This window comes from Podarcis bocagei (assembly GCF_964188305.1).
Source record: "Podarcis bocagei genome assembly, chromosome: 6".
Taxonomy (NCBI): Eukaryota; Metazoa; Chordata; class Lepidosauria; order Squamata; family Lacertidae; genus Podarcis; species Podarcis bocagei.
This window is the reverse complement of record NC_138130.1, coordinates 74,747,736-74,760,584: the sequence shown is the minus strand read 5'-3', so window position 1 is coordinate 74,760,584 and position 12,849 is coordinate 74,747,736. Positions and strand designations below refer to the sequence as shown.

Below are 12,849 nucleotides of genomic sequence, written 5' to 3'. Positions count from 1 at the left end.
AACGGATTAAGATTGGGAACCAAGGTACAACTGCAGAGGAATCAGAAGCACCAAAATACATCCATCCATCCATCCATCCATCCCGCTATTCGTTATGGGTGTCTGCTTCCCAATAGGTTCTAAAGGCAGTTTACAAGATACTTTTTTAAAAAAACAAAAAACGCACAAAAGTTAATAGCGGTAGTTCTAGAATAAGCGTAATCCACAATCTGAGATCATTCCATTTAAATTCGAAAGTAAAAAATGCACTCAAGATTACTTTTTCATAAACGGGTGTTAAATACACTCTAGCATCCTAGGCGCAGATAAGTATCCCAAGTGTAATAAATGTGCGTTTTTACTCCCCGATGCCATGAGGGAGGGAGGTAGAGAGACCACTAGCCCTCATTAAACGACCTTGAAGCTGACCGGTAAAATGCCTTCCTTGCCAAGTTACCACATATAACCTCGGCTTAGCGGAGCAGGCAGGCAGGCAGGGGCGGATTTCCCGCCCTGCGTGACGTTTCGCGGCGTCTCCATGGCGACGGCAAAGGGCCGCGGCGGGAAGCCCGCGTTTGTCCTCTCGCCGTGCCTGCGGTGGCTATGGAGACGGCGAGCGTGGTGGGCGGCGCGTGAGAGGCCGCGTGTGGACCTTCGCAGCCGCCGTCGTCCTCCGCTTTGGTGAGTGGCGTGGGGAGGGGAAGTCTCGGCGGCATGACGGGCCGCCGGGGGGCGCAGCGGTTACCATGACAACGCCATGGAGGGCGGGTCGCGGCCCGGCGCCGTCCACAGGTGGAGATGAACGACGGGAGGGCGAGGGCCGAGGGGGGTCTCGTCGAGGCGGACTCCGGTCTACGGCCAGCAGCCTGTCATAGCCTGGGCTCGGGGGGGGGGCGGGGCGCGGACCCGTCCGAAGCGCCCCCCTTGGCTGGTTGTCCCGGCCAGGAGGGGCGAGGGAGGGTCGGGCAGCCGCTCTGCGCCGACGGAGCCGAAGGGACGGCGGGGAAAGGCAGGAGGGCGGGGCTTGAGCGCCTCCTTCGGCCCCGTGGTTTCGGCAGAGAGCGGGCCTCGCCCTGGGGTGGGCGGGGAGGCGGCTGCCATGGCGACGGGCGTAAATCGCTTCAGGTGCTCGGAAAGCCTCGGCCTCCGAACAGGCAGGTTTCGTCTCTGGAGGGACCTCGATCTTCCTCATCAAGTGGCCGCCCCAAGGCTTGATTTGGATCCTCCGACTGGATCCGGAAAGTTGGTCGGAGGCTGCTTTGCAGGCGATACCTTCATCGCCTGGCCCGGCAGATTTGCATTGTAAGAATGGGATGGTGCTTGGCCAGTTTTCCTTGATGGATCAACGCTCCGCTGCTTACCTTGCAATATGTCCTGTTGAGCTTAGTGGAATTTATTTCTGAGTAGGCATGCATAAAAGGTAAAGGGACCCCTGACCATTAGGTCCAGTCGTGGCCCACTCTGGGGTTGCGGCGCTCATCTCGCTTTATTGGCCGAGGGAGCCGGCGTACAGCTTCCGGGTCGTGGCCAGCATGACTAAGCCGCTTCTGGCGAACCAGAGCAGCGCATGGAAACGCCGTTTACCTTCCTGCTGGAGCGGTACCTATTTCAGCTGATTCCCTGCTGGCCCGCTGGAATGTGGAGTTAACCAGGGCTATTGACTGTCTGGCTCCGAAGCGCCCTCTCCGATTGCATGGAGCCCGGACAGCCCCGTGGTTTTCCCCGGAGCTGAGGGTGATGAAACAATCGTTGAGACGGCTAGAGCGCTGGTGGCGGAAAACTCATTCTGTGTTTTTTTAAAAATAGTATTTATTAAAGTTTTAAATTTACAAAAAGGCAAAAGAAAAAACACCAAATTAAACAATAACAAAACCAACACATCACGATAAAAAACAGAAAGATAATAACAATTAAAAACAGAAGAAAAAAGAAAAAAAACAAATCGAACCTTCCCATAACTTATCTTTCATTTGCTTGTTTCCCTGACCTCCTCACACCTCCCCTTTTTGTATTCTAAGTCAATTATCCATTTCAGCAAATCCTTTCCCTCTCTTCAAAATTTTTATCCTGAAAATTTATCTTGATCTTGATATAAGTTTACTTTCCCTCTTTTCATCAATTAACAGTCTATTTTTCTGAAATCTTTGATACATTTTTGCTAAAATCACCTAGATTCATTCCAACATCATTCTAACATTCATTAATTTTACAATGTTTCTGTAAATAATCTTTAAATTTCTTCCAATCTTCCTCCACCAACTCTTCTCCCTGGTCTCGGATTCTGCCAGTCATTTCCGCCAGTTCCATATAGTCTATCACCTTCATCTGCATTCTTCCAGAGTGGGTAGATCTTATGTCTTCCAATACTTTGCAATAAGTATTCTTGCTGCTGTTGTGGCATACATAAAGAAAGTTCTGTCCTTCTTTGACACCAATTGACCGACCATGCCCAGGAGAAAGGCCTCTGGTTTCTTCAGAAAGGTATATTTAAATACCTTTTTCATTTCGTTATAGATCATCTCCCAGAAAGCCTTAATCCTTGGGCATGTCCACCAAAGGTGAAAGAATGTACCTTCCATCTCTTTACATTTCCAGCATTTATTATCGGTGATAAATTTTCGTAAGCTTGACTGGTGTCATGTACCACCTGTATATCATTTTCATTATATTCTCTCTTAAGGCATTACATGCCATGAACTTCATACCTGTAGCCCATAACTCATTCTGAATCAGACCGGACGCGGGCTAGAGCTCAACGTCGAGCCTACCAAGTGGCAATGGCGACGGCGAAGAGGGCCTTCTTCGCCGCCACCATTGCATCTGCAGAAAACAGCAGCAGGAGACTTTTTCAGGTGGTTCGCAATCTATCGGAACCACCTGTACCACCGGGGCTTGGTAGGGACCCCAAGATCTCCTGCAATGCTTTTGCAAAGTTTTTTGCAGATAAAATCGCTCAGATTCAGAAGGAGGTAGACTCCACCGTGGGAGCAGGGCCAGGGTGGGAGAGTGCTAGAGTTCTGTCTAGTCCTGTTACATGGGATCAATTCCAATCTGTTACCTCCGAAGATGTGGACAGGCTGCTTGGACAAGTGAAACCGACCACCTGTCTCCTTGATCCTTGCCCATCCTGGCTGATAAAAGCGAGCCGGGAAGGGCTGGGCGATGGGCTCTGCGGGGTGGTGAATGCTTCCCTCTGTGAGGGAGCCTTCCCAGACCCGCTGAAAGAGGCGGTCATTAAACCGCTTCTTAAAAAAACATCTTTAGACCCATCCAATTTGGCCAACTATCGCCCAGTCTCAAATTTACCATTCTTGGGCAAGGTGATTGAGTGGGTGGTTGCCAGACAACTCCAAGCACGCCTGGAGGATGCGGACCATTTGGATCCCTTCCAATCGGGATTCAGGCCTCACCATGGGACTGAAACTGCTTTGGTCGCGCTGGTTGATGATCTCCGGCGGGCTAGGGACAAAGGTGAGAGCTGTTTCCTAGTTCTGCTGGATCTCTCAGCGGCCTTTGACACCATCGACCATAACATCCTTCTGGACCGTCTAGAGGGGCTGGGGGCACTGTTATACGGTGGTTCCGCTCCTTTCTCCTGGGCCGTGTCCAGAAAGTGGTGGTGGGGGATGAGTGTTCAGACCCCTGGGCTCTCACTTGTGGGGTGCCTCAGGGTTCCGTCCTCTCCCCCAAGCTTTTTAATATCTATATGAAGCCACTGGGAGAGATCATCAGGGGGTTTGGTCTGGGTGTTCATCAGTATGCAGATGACACCCAGCTCTACCTCTCCTTTAAATCAGAACCAGTGAAGGTCCTGTGTGAGTGCCTGGAGGCTGTTGGAGGATGGATGGCGGCTAACAGATTAAGGTTGAACCCTGAGAAGACAGAAGTACTGTTTTTGGGGGACAGGGGCGGGCGGGTGTGGGGGATTCCCTGGCCCTGAATGGGGTAACTGTGCCCCTGAAGGACCAGGTGCGCAGCCTGGGAGTCATTTTGGACTCACAGCTGTCCATGGAGGCACAGGTTAATTCTGTGTCCAGGGCAGCTGTCTACCAGCTCCACCTGGTACGCAGGCTAAGACCCTACCTGCCCGCGGACTGTCTTGCCAGAGTGGTGCATGCTCTAGTTATCTCCCGCTTGGACTACTGCAACGCGCTCTACGTGGGGCTACCTTTGAAGGTGACCCGGAAACTGCAATTAATCCAGAATGCGGCAGCTAGACTGGTGACTGGGAGTGGCCGCCGGGACCACATAACACCGGTTCTGAGAGATCTGCATTGGCTCCCAGTACGTTTCCAAGCACAATTCAAAGTGTTGGTGCTGACCTTTAAAGCCCTAAACGGCCTTGGTCCAGTATACCTGAAGGAGCGTCTCCATCCCCATCGTTCAGCCCGGACACTGAGATCCAGCGCCGAGGGCTTTCTGGCGGTTCCCTCATTGCGAGAAGTAAGGTTACAGGGAACCAGCCAGAGGGCCTTCTCGGTAGTGGCGCCTGCCCTGTGGAACGCCCTCCCAGCAGATGTCAAAGCAATAAACAACTATTTTACTTTTAAAAGTCATCTGAAGGCAGCCCTCTTTAGGGAAGTTTTTAATGTTTGATGCTGTACTGTTTTTAATATTCAGTTGGAAGCCGCCCAGAGTGGCTGGGGAAACCCAGCCAGATGGGCGGGGTATTAATAATAATAATAATAATAATAATAATAATAATAATAATCTACTTGCACTTTAACATGCTTTCGAACTGCTAGGTTGGCAGGAGCAGGGACCGAGCAACGGGAGCTCACCCTGTCGCATGCATAGGATTGTGCTTTTAGTTTATCAGTAATTAGGTTAATGTGACACTTACTAAATAACAACCCGAGTTGGTGACAATTTTTTATATTTTTGTTGTGAACACGTGTCTGGCTATCAGAGGGCGTTTCATGCATTTCTCTGCCAATATGCAGAAGTAGCAATTTAGTGTTGATACACATTCAACCTTCGTTAACTGCAACATAAAAGAAAAGTGAATAATCTTGTAATTGGAAACATGATTAGTACAGAACAGGAACTATAGAGTTCAGGCAGTATTTCTTGTATCTAGGACTCTCAAGGAAACTTCCTATAAGTTATTTGATCCAATCTTGTAGGCCTATGGCATTTTGTACAAGCTACAAAAAGCTGGGTGACTGTAGGACCGTTTGGTGGTCATGAAATTTTGGTAAAAAAGCAGACATGGTCCGACAGTCAGTAAAGCTATTGAATTACAGCTGAGAAATAATCGGGTTCAAGTCATGAAAATATTATGCAAGATTGCCTGCTTAGAGTCATTAAAGTGTCCATATTCTAAAACACTTCATATATTTTTTCAATTTGTAGCTTTCCATTAAGGAACATCCACAATGAGTGACAAAAAAGACACTAGTGAATCTTCAGATACTGGAGGTCCCACAGATGGTGGGGACTACGAAGATGATTTTGAAAAAGATCTTGAATGGCTAATTAATGAAGAAGAAAAACAAATCTCTAATGATATACAGGTATTAGCAAAATACTACATTAGTCTTGTGCCAGTATCTCAGTTCCATATGAAATGTGCTGATGTAAATAGACTGGAATGAGAGGACATTTATGGTTCTTAAAATATTGTTGGGTATAGGCTGAGATCCAGGGAACTTAGACCTTCGAGATCAAGCCAGTACCAACTTTCAGAAACATCTGGGGTGACCTCATCTGGCATTAATGGTACAAGAGGAGATAATTCCTTGTGTGCACCCAGAAGTGTGTGTTGGAATGAAGAGATTCTTTGGTTTGCAGTCTCGGGCTGCAGTCCTAAATAATAGTGAGTAGGCTCTGTTAAACGCAGTGTAAACATGCATAGGATTGCACTGTTTAAAACTTTTTTAAAAACAGGCAATCTAATATTTTATTGAGATAACATATATATATATACACTTGGGTAAAAATGGTCACTTTTAAAGGAGGATACAGTTGTATCTTGGCTCCTGAACGTCTTGGGGGTCGAACGTTCCGGCTCCGGACAATCAAAAAGCAGGTGCTTCCTGCAGCCATTCAACTTGCGCTTTGAAGTCGAACGTTTCAGAAGTCAAATGGACTTCTGGAACGGATTCTGTTTGAATTCCAAGGTATGACTGTAATTTACTTGGAATAACTCAGCACAGTTGAGTGAGGAATGGAACCTGGGCTTCCTACATCCAAGCTCAGCTTCTCAGTCATTGCACCTCACTGGCTATTCTTCTAGAATTTTGTTTATACGCATTTTGAGCTTAAGCTATTAAGTTTTTATTTAGTTACAACGAAAAGGAAATTTGCCTTGGGAACTGTGTGAATTGGCTCCAGGCACATAGTAAGCTGCTTTATACAGTTTGGTAATGTCCATCTCACTGGCAGTGGCTCTCAGGGTTTTAAAGGGGACATGCTTGGAGATGCTGGGGATTGAAGCTGGGATCTTCTGCATACAACACAGATGCTCTACCCCCAAGATACAACCCTTCTCCCATATTCTTAAATATAATTGTTAATGGCACACTGGTTGTATGTGCAGATTATACTAAACCATAGTTATGCAACATGAGCAAAAGAAGTGAGTTGCGGTCAGCTTCAAGCTCATACCCCTCCTGCCAGAGAGGAGGAATTTGAATGTTTTGCTTCTGGTTCTGCTTGACACTGGTTTGTTGTTGGACTGACAAACTGTGTTTACTTTTAGCTATGATTAGTTTCAAACAAGCCAATTTCAAACGATAGTTAACAAAGCTGACTTGTTTAACACTATTTAAGATTAACCACATTTTTTAGGTCCAGGTGATACAGCAAGTTTGGTTAATCGAAAGTGGAAGTGAATTATTCCAAATTCCTTCCTGCATGGGATAAAGAGAGGAAGTATGTGGAGTAAGTCAGAGAGGAGACTAGGCTTGTTCATTTTATAAAGTGGAGTTTAGCATGACATTTGAAGACAGTCATTTTATGTGTGCTTCCCATTACATCCTAACATAAATAGGTACTTTGAATTTCTTTGTAGAATCATGATGAAAATGAAGGTGTTGACAAGGACTTAGAATGTATAGAAGATAGAATAAATTCTCCACAAGACTCTTTTGAAGGTGATGAAGTGGGAGAACATCCTTCACAAGAGCCTCCTGAGCCTGAGGAAGTTCTGGATGAGAAGTCACAAAACGAAATTTATTCAATACTTGAACTTGATCCTAAGCAGTTGGAGCAAACATCTGATTCTGACAGTGAAGATTCTTGTCAGGAATCAAAGCTAGAAGACCAGGAGGATGATGATGAAGATATAAAGCGGTACATCTTAGAAAAAATTGAGGAAGCCAACAAACTACTTCTATCTCAGGAACCTTTAGATGAAACGAAAGAAAGGAAACTAAAATTCAAGGATGATCTAGTAGATCTTGAAATCCCCTCTTTGAAAGCTTTAGAAACTGAAAAAAATGATTCCCACAGGAACATTTCAGGCAGACTGTCTCAATTGCACATTTGTAATGGAGCAGGAAGGGAGGATATTTCTCTTTCTATTAATGGTGCTACAGATGATGAGCACAAGGATGGCAAGATTCTAGTAGAAAGAGATGGGAAATTTGAACTCCTCAGTATCCATGACATTGAGAGCCAAGGCTTCTTTCCTCCACTAAGTGTTTCTTTTAGTGACATTGAAGCTCAACACATTTCTCCTAAAGCCTCCTACAGTACTGCTTTCAGCCCTGTCTGTATAACAAAGGAAGACTCCTTAGGACAAACATCTGTGACCAGAGAAGGCTGCATTCGTGTCCCTCAACCACCACCCATTCGGCCATGCTCAGCAATCAACATTACAAGAAACACAGAAAGGGGGAAAAGTCCACGAAGGGTGCAGTCAGCAAATGTGAGTCTCGGTGCAAGAAGCTCTACATACTGCCTGTCACCCAGGCAAAAAGAACTGCAAAAGCAAATGGAACAAAGAAAAGAGAAATTAAAGAAAGAGGTGAGAGTACAAAGGAAATGAGAAGACCAGTGCACTGTAATTGGGCCTTGTTTTAGACCCATCCCTCCACGACTCTCCTTGGTAAACTCACTTTCTTGTTAAGATGCAAGGAGCATCTTGTGCAGAGTCCTGTCATTCCACTAGTACAGTTGCAAGTAGTAAGCCCTTGGCTCTACAATTATGGAACAAGCTGCCTGTGCATATATGCAAGTGCACATCACTTTGCTTTCAGAAAGAGGAGCATTAACTACCTTTTAAAAATCACACTTTTAGGTATTAGTGCTGCTTTTAGCATAATAATGTAAAATCGGGGGGTGGGGTGGGGTGACTGGGGTTCTAGCCTAGCAGTCGGTTTTCAGATCTAGCAAGTAGATCTGAAATGCCCACAAGCCATTCACGAAGGCAATAAGCTACCTCCATTGATTATTCCCATTTCAGCTAATATTCAGAGATACACTGCTTTTGAATATGAAAATTCCCTTCAGCTGTCATGGCTAATAGCCTTTAATGAGAACTGCCAATTCCACTTTTAATATCATCTAAGCTAGTTGCCATCAATTCATCATTAGCAATAATTAAGTGTTGTATACTGTATTTGCTTTCAGTGTAAGAATGTATGTATGTATCTTTTAAGGCAGAGGGCACCAACCTTTTTGGGCCACTGGGTACACTGGCAAATTTGAGGGAGTTCTGAGAGTACCAGTCACAAAATGACTGCTGTGGAGGTTTGGCATACCACAAAATGGTTGCCGCATCTAAAAGAATGGAAAAAGAGATGGGCACTTAACTGTACCATTTTGTGGTCCTGGTAGCCACTATCATCATTGTAAAAAGACACCTATATCAGTCACCATCATGCTCACTCCTTGCACCTCTGCTCTATTCAAAATGGGAGGATGGGTGTCCAGTTTTAGCATTTAATAAAACATGGGCATGTTTAGACGTGTGTGTGTGTGATATAGGGGAGGCTGAGCCAGTGCGAACAGGAGCTGAGTAGGAAGAGCAAACAGTAACTCACACACTCTGTATTTTTAGGGGACATATACGGAGATCTTTGGTGCTAATGCCCATGGGCACTATGTTGGCAACCCCTTCTGTAAGGAGATAGGTTTTTACCCACTTTCAATAGAATTACATTTTGCTCCTTTAAAAGTCTTGTAGGAAAGATTTGTATGACTTGAAGTGAAATCTGAAGTAGATACGGTGTTTTGCATATCCACATCTTGCTTACCTGTATCTCTTCCACCTAAAACCACTAGGCTTTATCATTAAAGCATTGCTCAGATGCAGTTCCCCTTATTTTTGGTTTTGTGCTGTGGTTTGAAATTGGAAATGGGGAACGGGAGGTTCTTATAAAGGGGTGCCAAGTAATATGTGACTTCACTGCAGCTGTCTCTAAACTTGAAATTCTACTGCTTTTTTGATCCTTCTAGTATTTTTAGACACAAAATGATCATTACCGTCCCCACCTAGCTTGCAGATGTGTAAATGCAGCACCAAAAAATCATTCTATTCACCTTAATGTTCTTACTATCTCTCAGACACATTGATAACATTGTTGCATTGTAACCTCTGGAACACATTACTATCATCACTCTGTATTCATGCTCCGGTTCTTTTCAGGATGGTCTAGAATAATTTCAAACACCTTTTACTACCGCTGCTTGAAGAATTGCTGAATTTTTGAATTGGGATTGTTGAAAAGTTCACATTCTTTGTTCACATTTTAATGTAAGGAAGAAATTCGGAAAAGAATACAGGAGGAGGAGAAAAGGAGAGAGAATGACATGGTCTTCAGAGCTTGGCTGCAGAAGAAAAAAGGGCAGCTGCAGGAAGAGAGGCGAATTCAGAGGGCAAAACAGCTGGAAGACTTGAATAGCAGAGTAAGTTTTCCCATGCCTGTTGTCCTGCTGCAGCCTGTTTTAGTTCTAAAAAGTTGAAACGAAGAAAAACCCAATCTGCCTGACAAGGATTGACAGCAATCTCACCTTCTATTTCCAGAACTGTAGCTGCAAGCAGGTATACGGTCATGACAATTTTAGGATCACTTGCCTACAGTCAATACAATTATCAGTTATTTGGAAACCCATTTGCTATGCTGTCAAGCATCTGCAAGACTCTTTTTGTGGCAGTTGTGGTATTTGCATGCTACCTTTTAATTAAATTTAATATGGCAGTTTCCCCCCTAAGCAGATGTTTGTGTCTGATGTAGGCATCCATTGGAGACTACTTACCTATGTCATGACACATTTATTTGCTTTTATCAAACGTATTTAATGCCTGGTATAACTATGCAGAAGGCATAGAAAATAAGGCGGCCTTATTTGTCTTTGGCTCTTGGGATGGTGGTAGTAAAGAGTAAGGAGTGTGCAAGACCTTTTATATATCCAAATAATAATAATGATGATGATGATGTCAGTTACTTCAGACTTTTTATGGCAGCTGCATTTAGCCCTTATTGTACAGGAATATTGTTCTTACTCTAACTGGAAAATTCTCGGTGAACTAAAGGATGGGATATGAGAATTTATAAATTCTAATATCAAACATCTCATACTAAAATCATTGTGTTACTGAGCAAAGCAAATCACTTGTTAGGCGAATCTGAGGCTTGATTTCAAAAAACAGCATCCTTTTGTGACTGACCAGCTTGAAAACTGAGTTACATCTAGTTTTTTCTCAGGTTGTGAAGTTTTTCTGATGTTAAGGTTCAGACTTCCACTGCAGGTAAGTAATATTGTTTCCTCCAAAGTGTATGTGTATATAATGGGATATATATATATTTATATAGCCTTTAGTGTATCTAGCCATTTCTGGAAAGCTGGTATGCTGCCATGAGTCTTAGCTTCAATATGTGTGAATCTGAATGCCTTCCAGATGCATTTTTGTGGATTATCAAGCTACTATGCCTCCTCAAAATATATACTGAATACAGTCATACCTTGGATCCCAAAAGCCTTGGTGCTCAAGACGTTTTGGCTTCTGAACACCACAAACCCGGAAGTGAGTGTTCTGGTTTGCGAACATTCTTTGGAACCCGGACATCCGATGAAGCTTCCGTGGCTTCTGATTGGCTTCAGGAGCTTCTTTCACCCAATCAGAAGCTGTGTTTTGGTTTCTGTACGTTTTGGAAGTCGAACGGACTTCTGGAATGGATTCTGTTCAACTTCCAAGGTGTGACTGTAACTGGAAAGTGGTGTAAAATGCTCACATTAGCATTGTAAACAAGTTGCTAATATTTGATTTATTTGGAGTAGATCTCTGTGGAGTTTATTTTTCTTTTGAAGCAGGAAAGCAGAAATCCAGAAGCAGCTTACAAGTCGTGGCTTAGAAAAAAGCAGATAGAACACATGAAAGAAAAACAGATACAGAACCTGAAAGAGCAGGAAGAATGCATGTTTTTCCTTCCAAGAACAGCGGAAAATGACAACGCTTATAAACAGTAAGTTGTTCAGTGTTTTGTTTGTCCTGTTACTGCCTAACAGGAACAATTCCATCTCACTTTTTATCAACTTAATTTGGATTGTTTCCCTAGGAAGCAGAAGATGACAGCCTTTTGCCCTCATTCGGAAGTGTCTTCCCTCACTCTACAGTTTTCTTCACGCTCTAGAGCCCATGTATTTCTGAGGAGCATCCTCCGGTTAAAGAGCAGTGCTGCTCTCTTAACATCAGCATTACAGCTGCTTACTAGGGTGGTACATGGGTTGGGTCACTGTGAGGATGTGGCTGCACAGGCACACCAGCAGAGTATATGGTCATGTTGGGAAGGTGCCTATGCAGCTGTACCTGCTGCTAAGACAGCAGGATATAGCACTAGAACAAGTAGTGAGGGTAATGCTGAATTGCCAAGAGCCAAAATTTTAGAAAATTGAGACTGCTCCCAAACTGGTCTAAAGGGGGCTGTGGAATATCATATAATTATATTTCACTGCCCTCTTTAATTAATGATGAACTTAATTATTATAACAGGAACTTCAAAAATGCATATTAGCCCTCAAGCATTATTATCTAGTCAAAAGCACTTGTGGTCCACCCTAGTATTCAGTGTTCTTATAGCTCTATAAACTATCCTCTGATGCTGTGTTCTATTCTGGAGAATGTACTGTTTTTGCTAAGGATAAAATAGGTGACCTGGTTTTAGTAAATCTGGAAGAAGTAATCAAATTAAGCTTGGACCACTTCATATTCAGTTTTTCAAAATAATTAATTTCTCTGCAGATGGCTAAAAAGGAAGAGACGGGAGAGGCGAGAAGAGCAAATGGCTGCCAAAGAGCGAGCAAGGCAGCTTAGGCAGGAAGCCAGAAGAGCAAAACAAATAGAGAATATTCTCTGTTCAATTTCTGAACCAAAATCTCTTCGCTTCACGGACCAGTACAGCTGAGATTTAGTCACCGGATGCCTCCAGTATGACTCTCACAGTACCTTGTATAGCTTGCTCTTGAAAGCAGCATCTTCTGGGATGTTTCATAGTCCTTCAATAACGGCTTAATTTTCTCAATCTTACTAATCTCTCCCCCTCTTAAACTTGGAATAAGTCACTATTTGTGAATGGGTTGGGGTGGTGTTCTTAGTTCTACAAAGCAAAAAACAGAATAAATGCCCATATGGCAATTGTGGTGTAAATCCTTTTTAAATAGCTTGCCTTGGGGACCAGTGTTATCTTCATACCAAGTATTTTGTGTAAAAGCTACACTTAAACTACTGTCACAGCTGATGGCAATGTGCTAGCACATAGCACTAAGGACTTTACCAACATCTAGTTGGCACTTACTCCTGGACATTGCAGTTTCAAAGTTCTGTCCTAATGTTCTTCCCTGTTATACTGATCCTGAATAGGTAGTGGAGGGGACAGTGTGAAAATAACAACTGAAACTTAATGGTATTCACCATTTCTTCAA

At 43.9% G+C, this 12,849-nt stretch overlaps 1 protein-coding gene across 5 annotated transcripts; it reads left to right on the top strand.

The window, feature by feature from the left end:
* Positions 1 to 532: 532 nt before the first annotated feature.
* Positions 533 to 12,562, top strand: CCDC181 (coiled-coil domain containing 181). 5 transcript variants are annotated; one of them, XM_081199006.1, is made up of 6 exons: positions 533 to 660; positions 5,335 to 5,495; positions 6,995 to 7,951; positions 9,688 to 9,834; positions 11,239 to 11,393; positions 12,170 to 12,562. In XM_081199006.1, the coding sequence occupies exons 2-6, from the start codon at positions 5,358 to 5,360 to the stop codon at positions 12,330 to 12,332; spliced, it is 1,560 nt and encodes a 519-aa protein (XP_081055132.1). In that variant the 5' UTR covers positions 533 to 660; positions 5,335 to 5,357; the 3' UTR covers positions 12,333 to 12,562. The 5 variants fall into 5 exon arrangements, with proteins under 5 accessions (XP_081055132.1, XP_081055134.1, XP_081055131.1 ...); XM_081199008.1 differs by having other exon boundaries at positions 647 to 771; positions 11,242 to 11,393; XM_081199005.1 differs by having other exon boundaries at positions 647 to 771.
* Positions 12,563 to 12,849: the final 287 nt, after the last annotated feature.

Bases quoted from the DNA above. Each gene is read 5' to 3' on its own strand.
- CCDC181 (XM_081199006.1), top strand. From the start codon at position 5,358: ATGAGTGACAAAAAAGACACTAGTGAATCTTCAGATACTGGAGGTCCC. The intron at 7,952-9,687 runs GTGAGAGTACAA...TTTTAATGTAAG, and splicing joins AAGAGAAATTAAAGAAAGAG to GAAGAAATTCGGAAAAGAAT. The intron at 11,394-12,169 runs GTAAGTTGTTCA...ATTTCTCTGCAG, and splicing joins AATGACAACGCTTATAAACA to ATGGCTAAAAAGGAAGAGAC.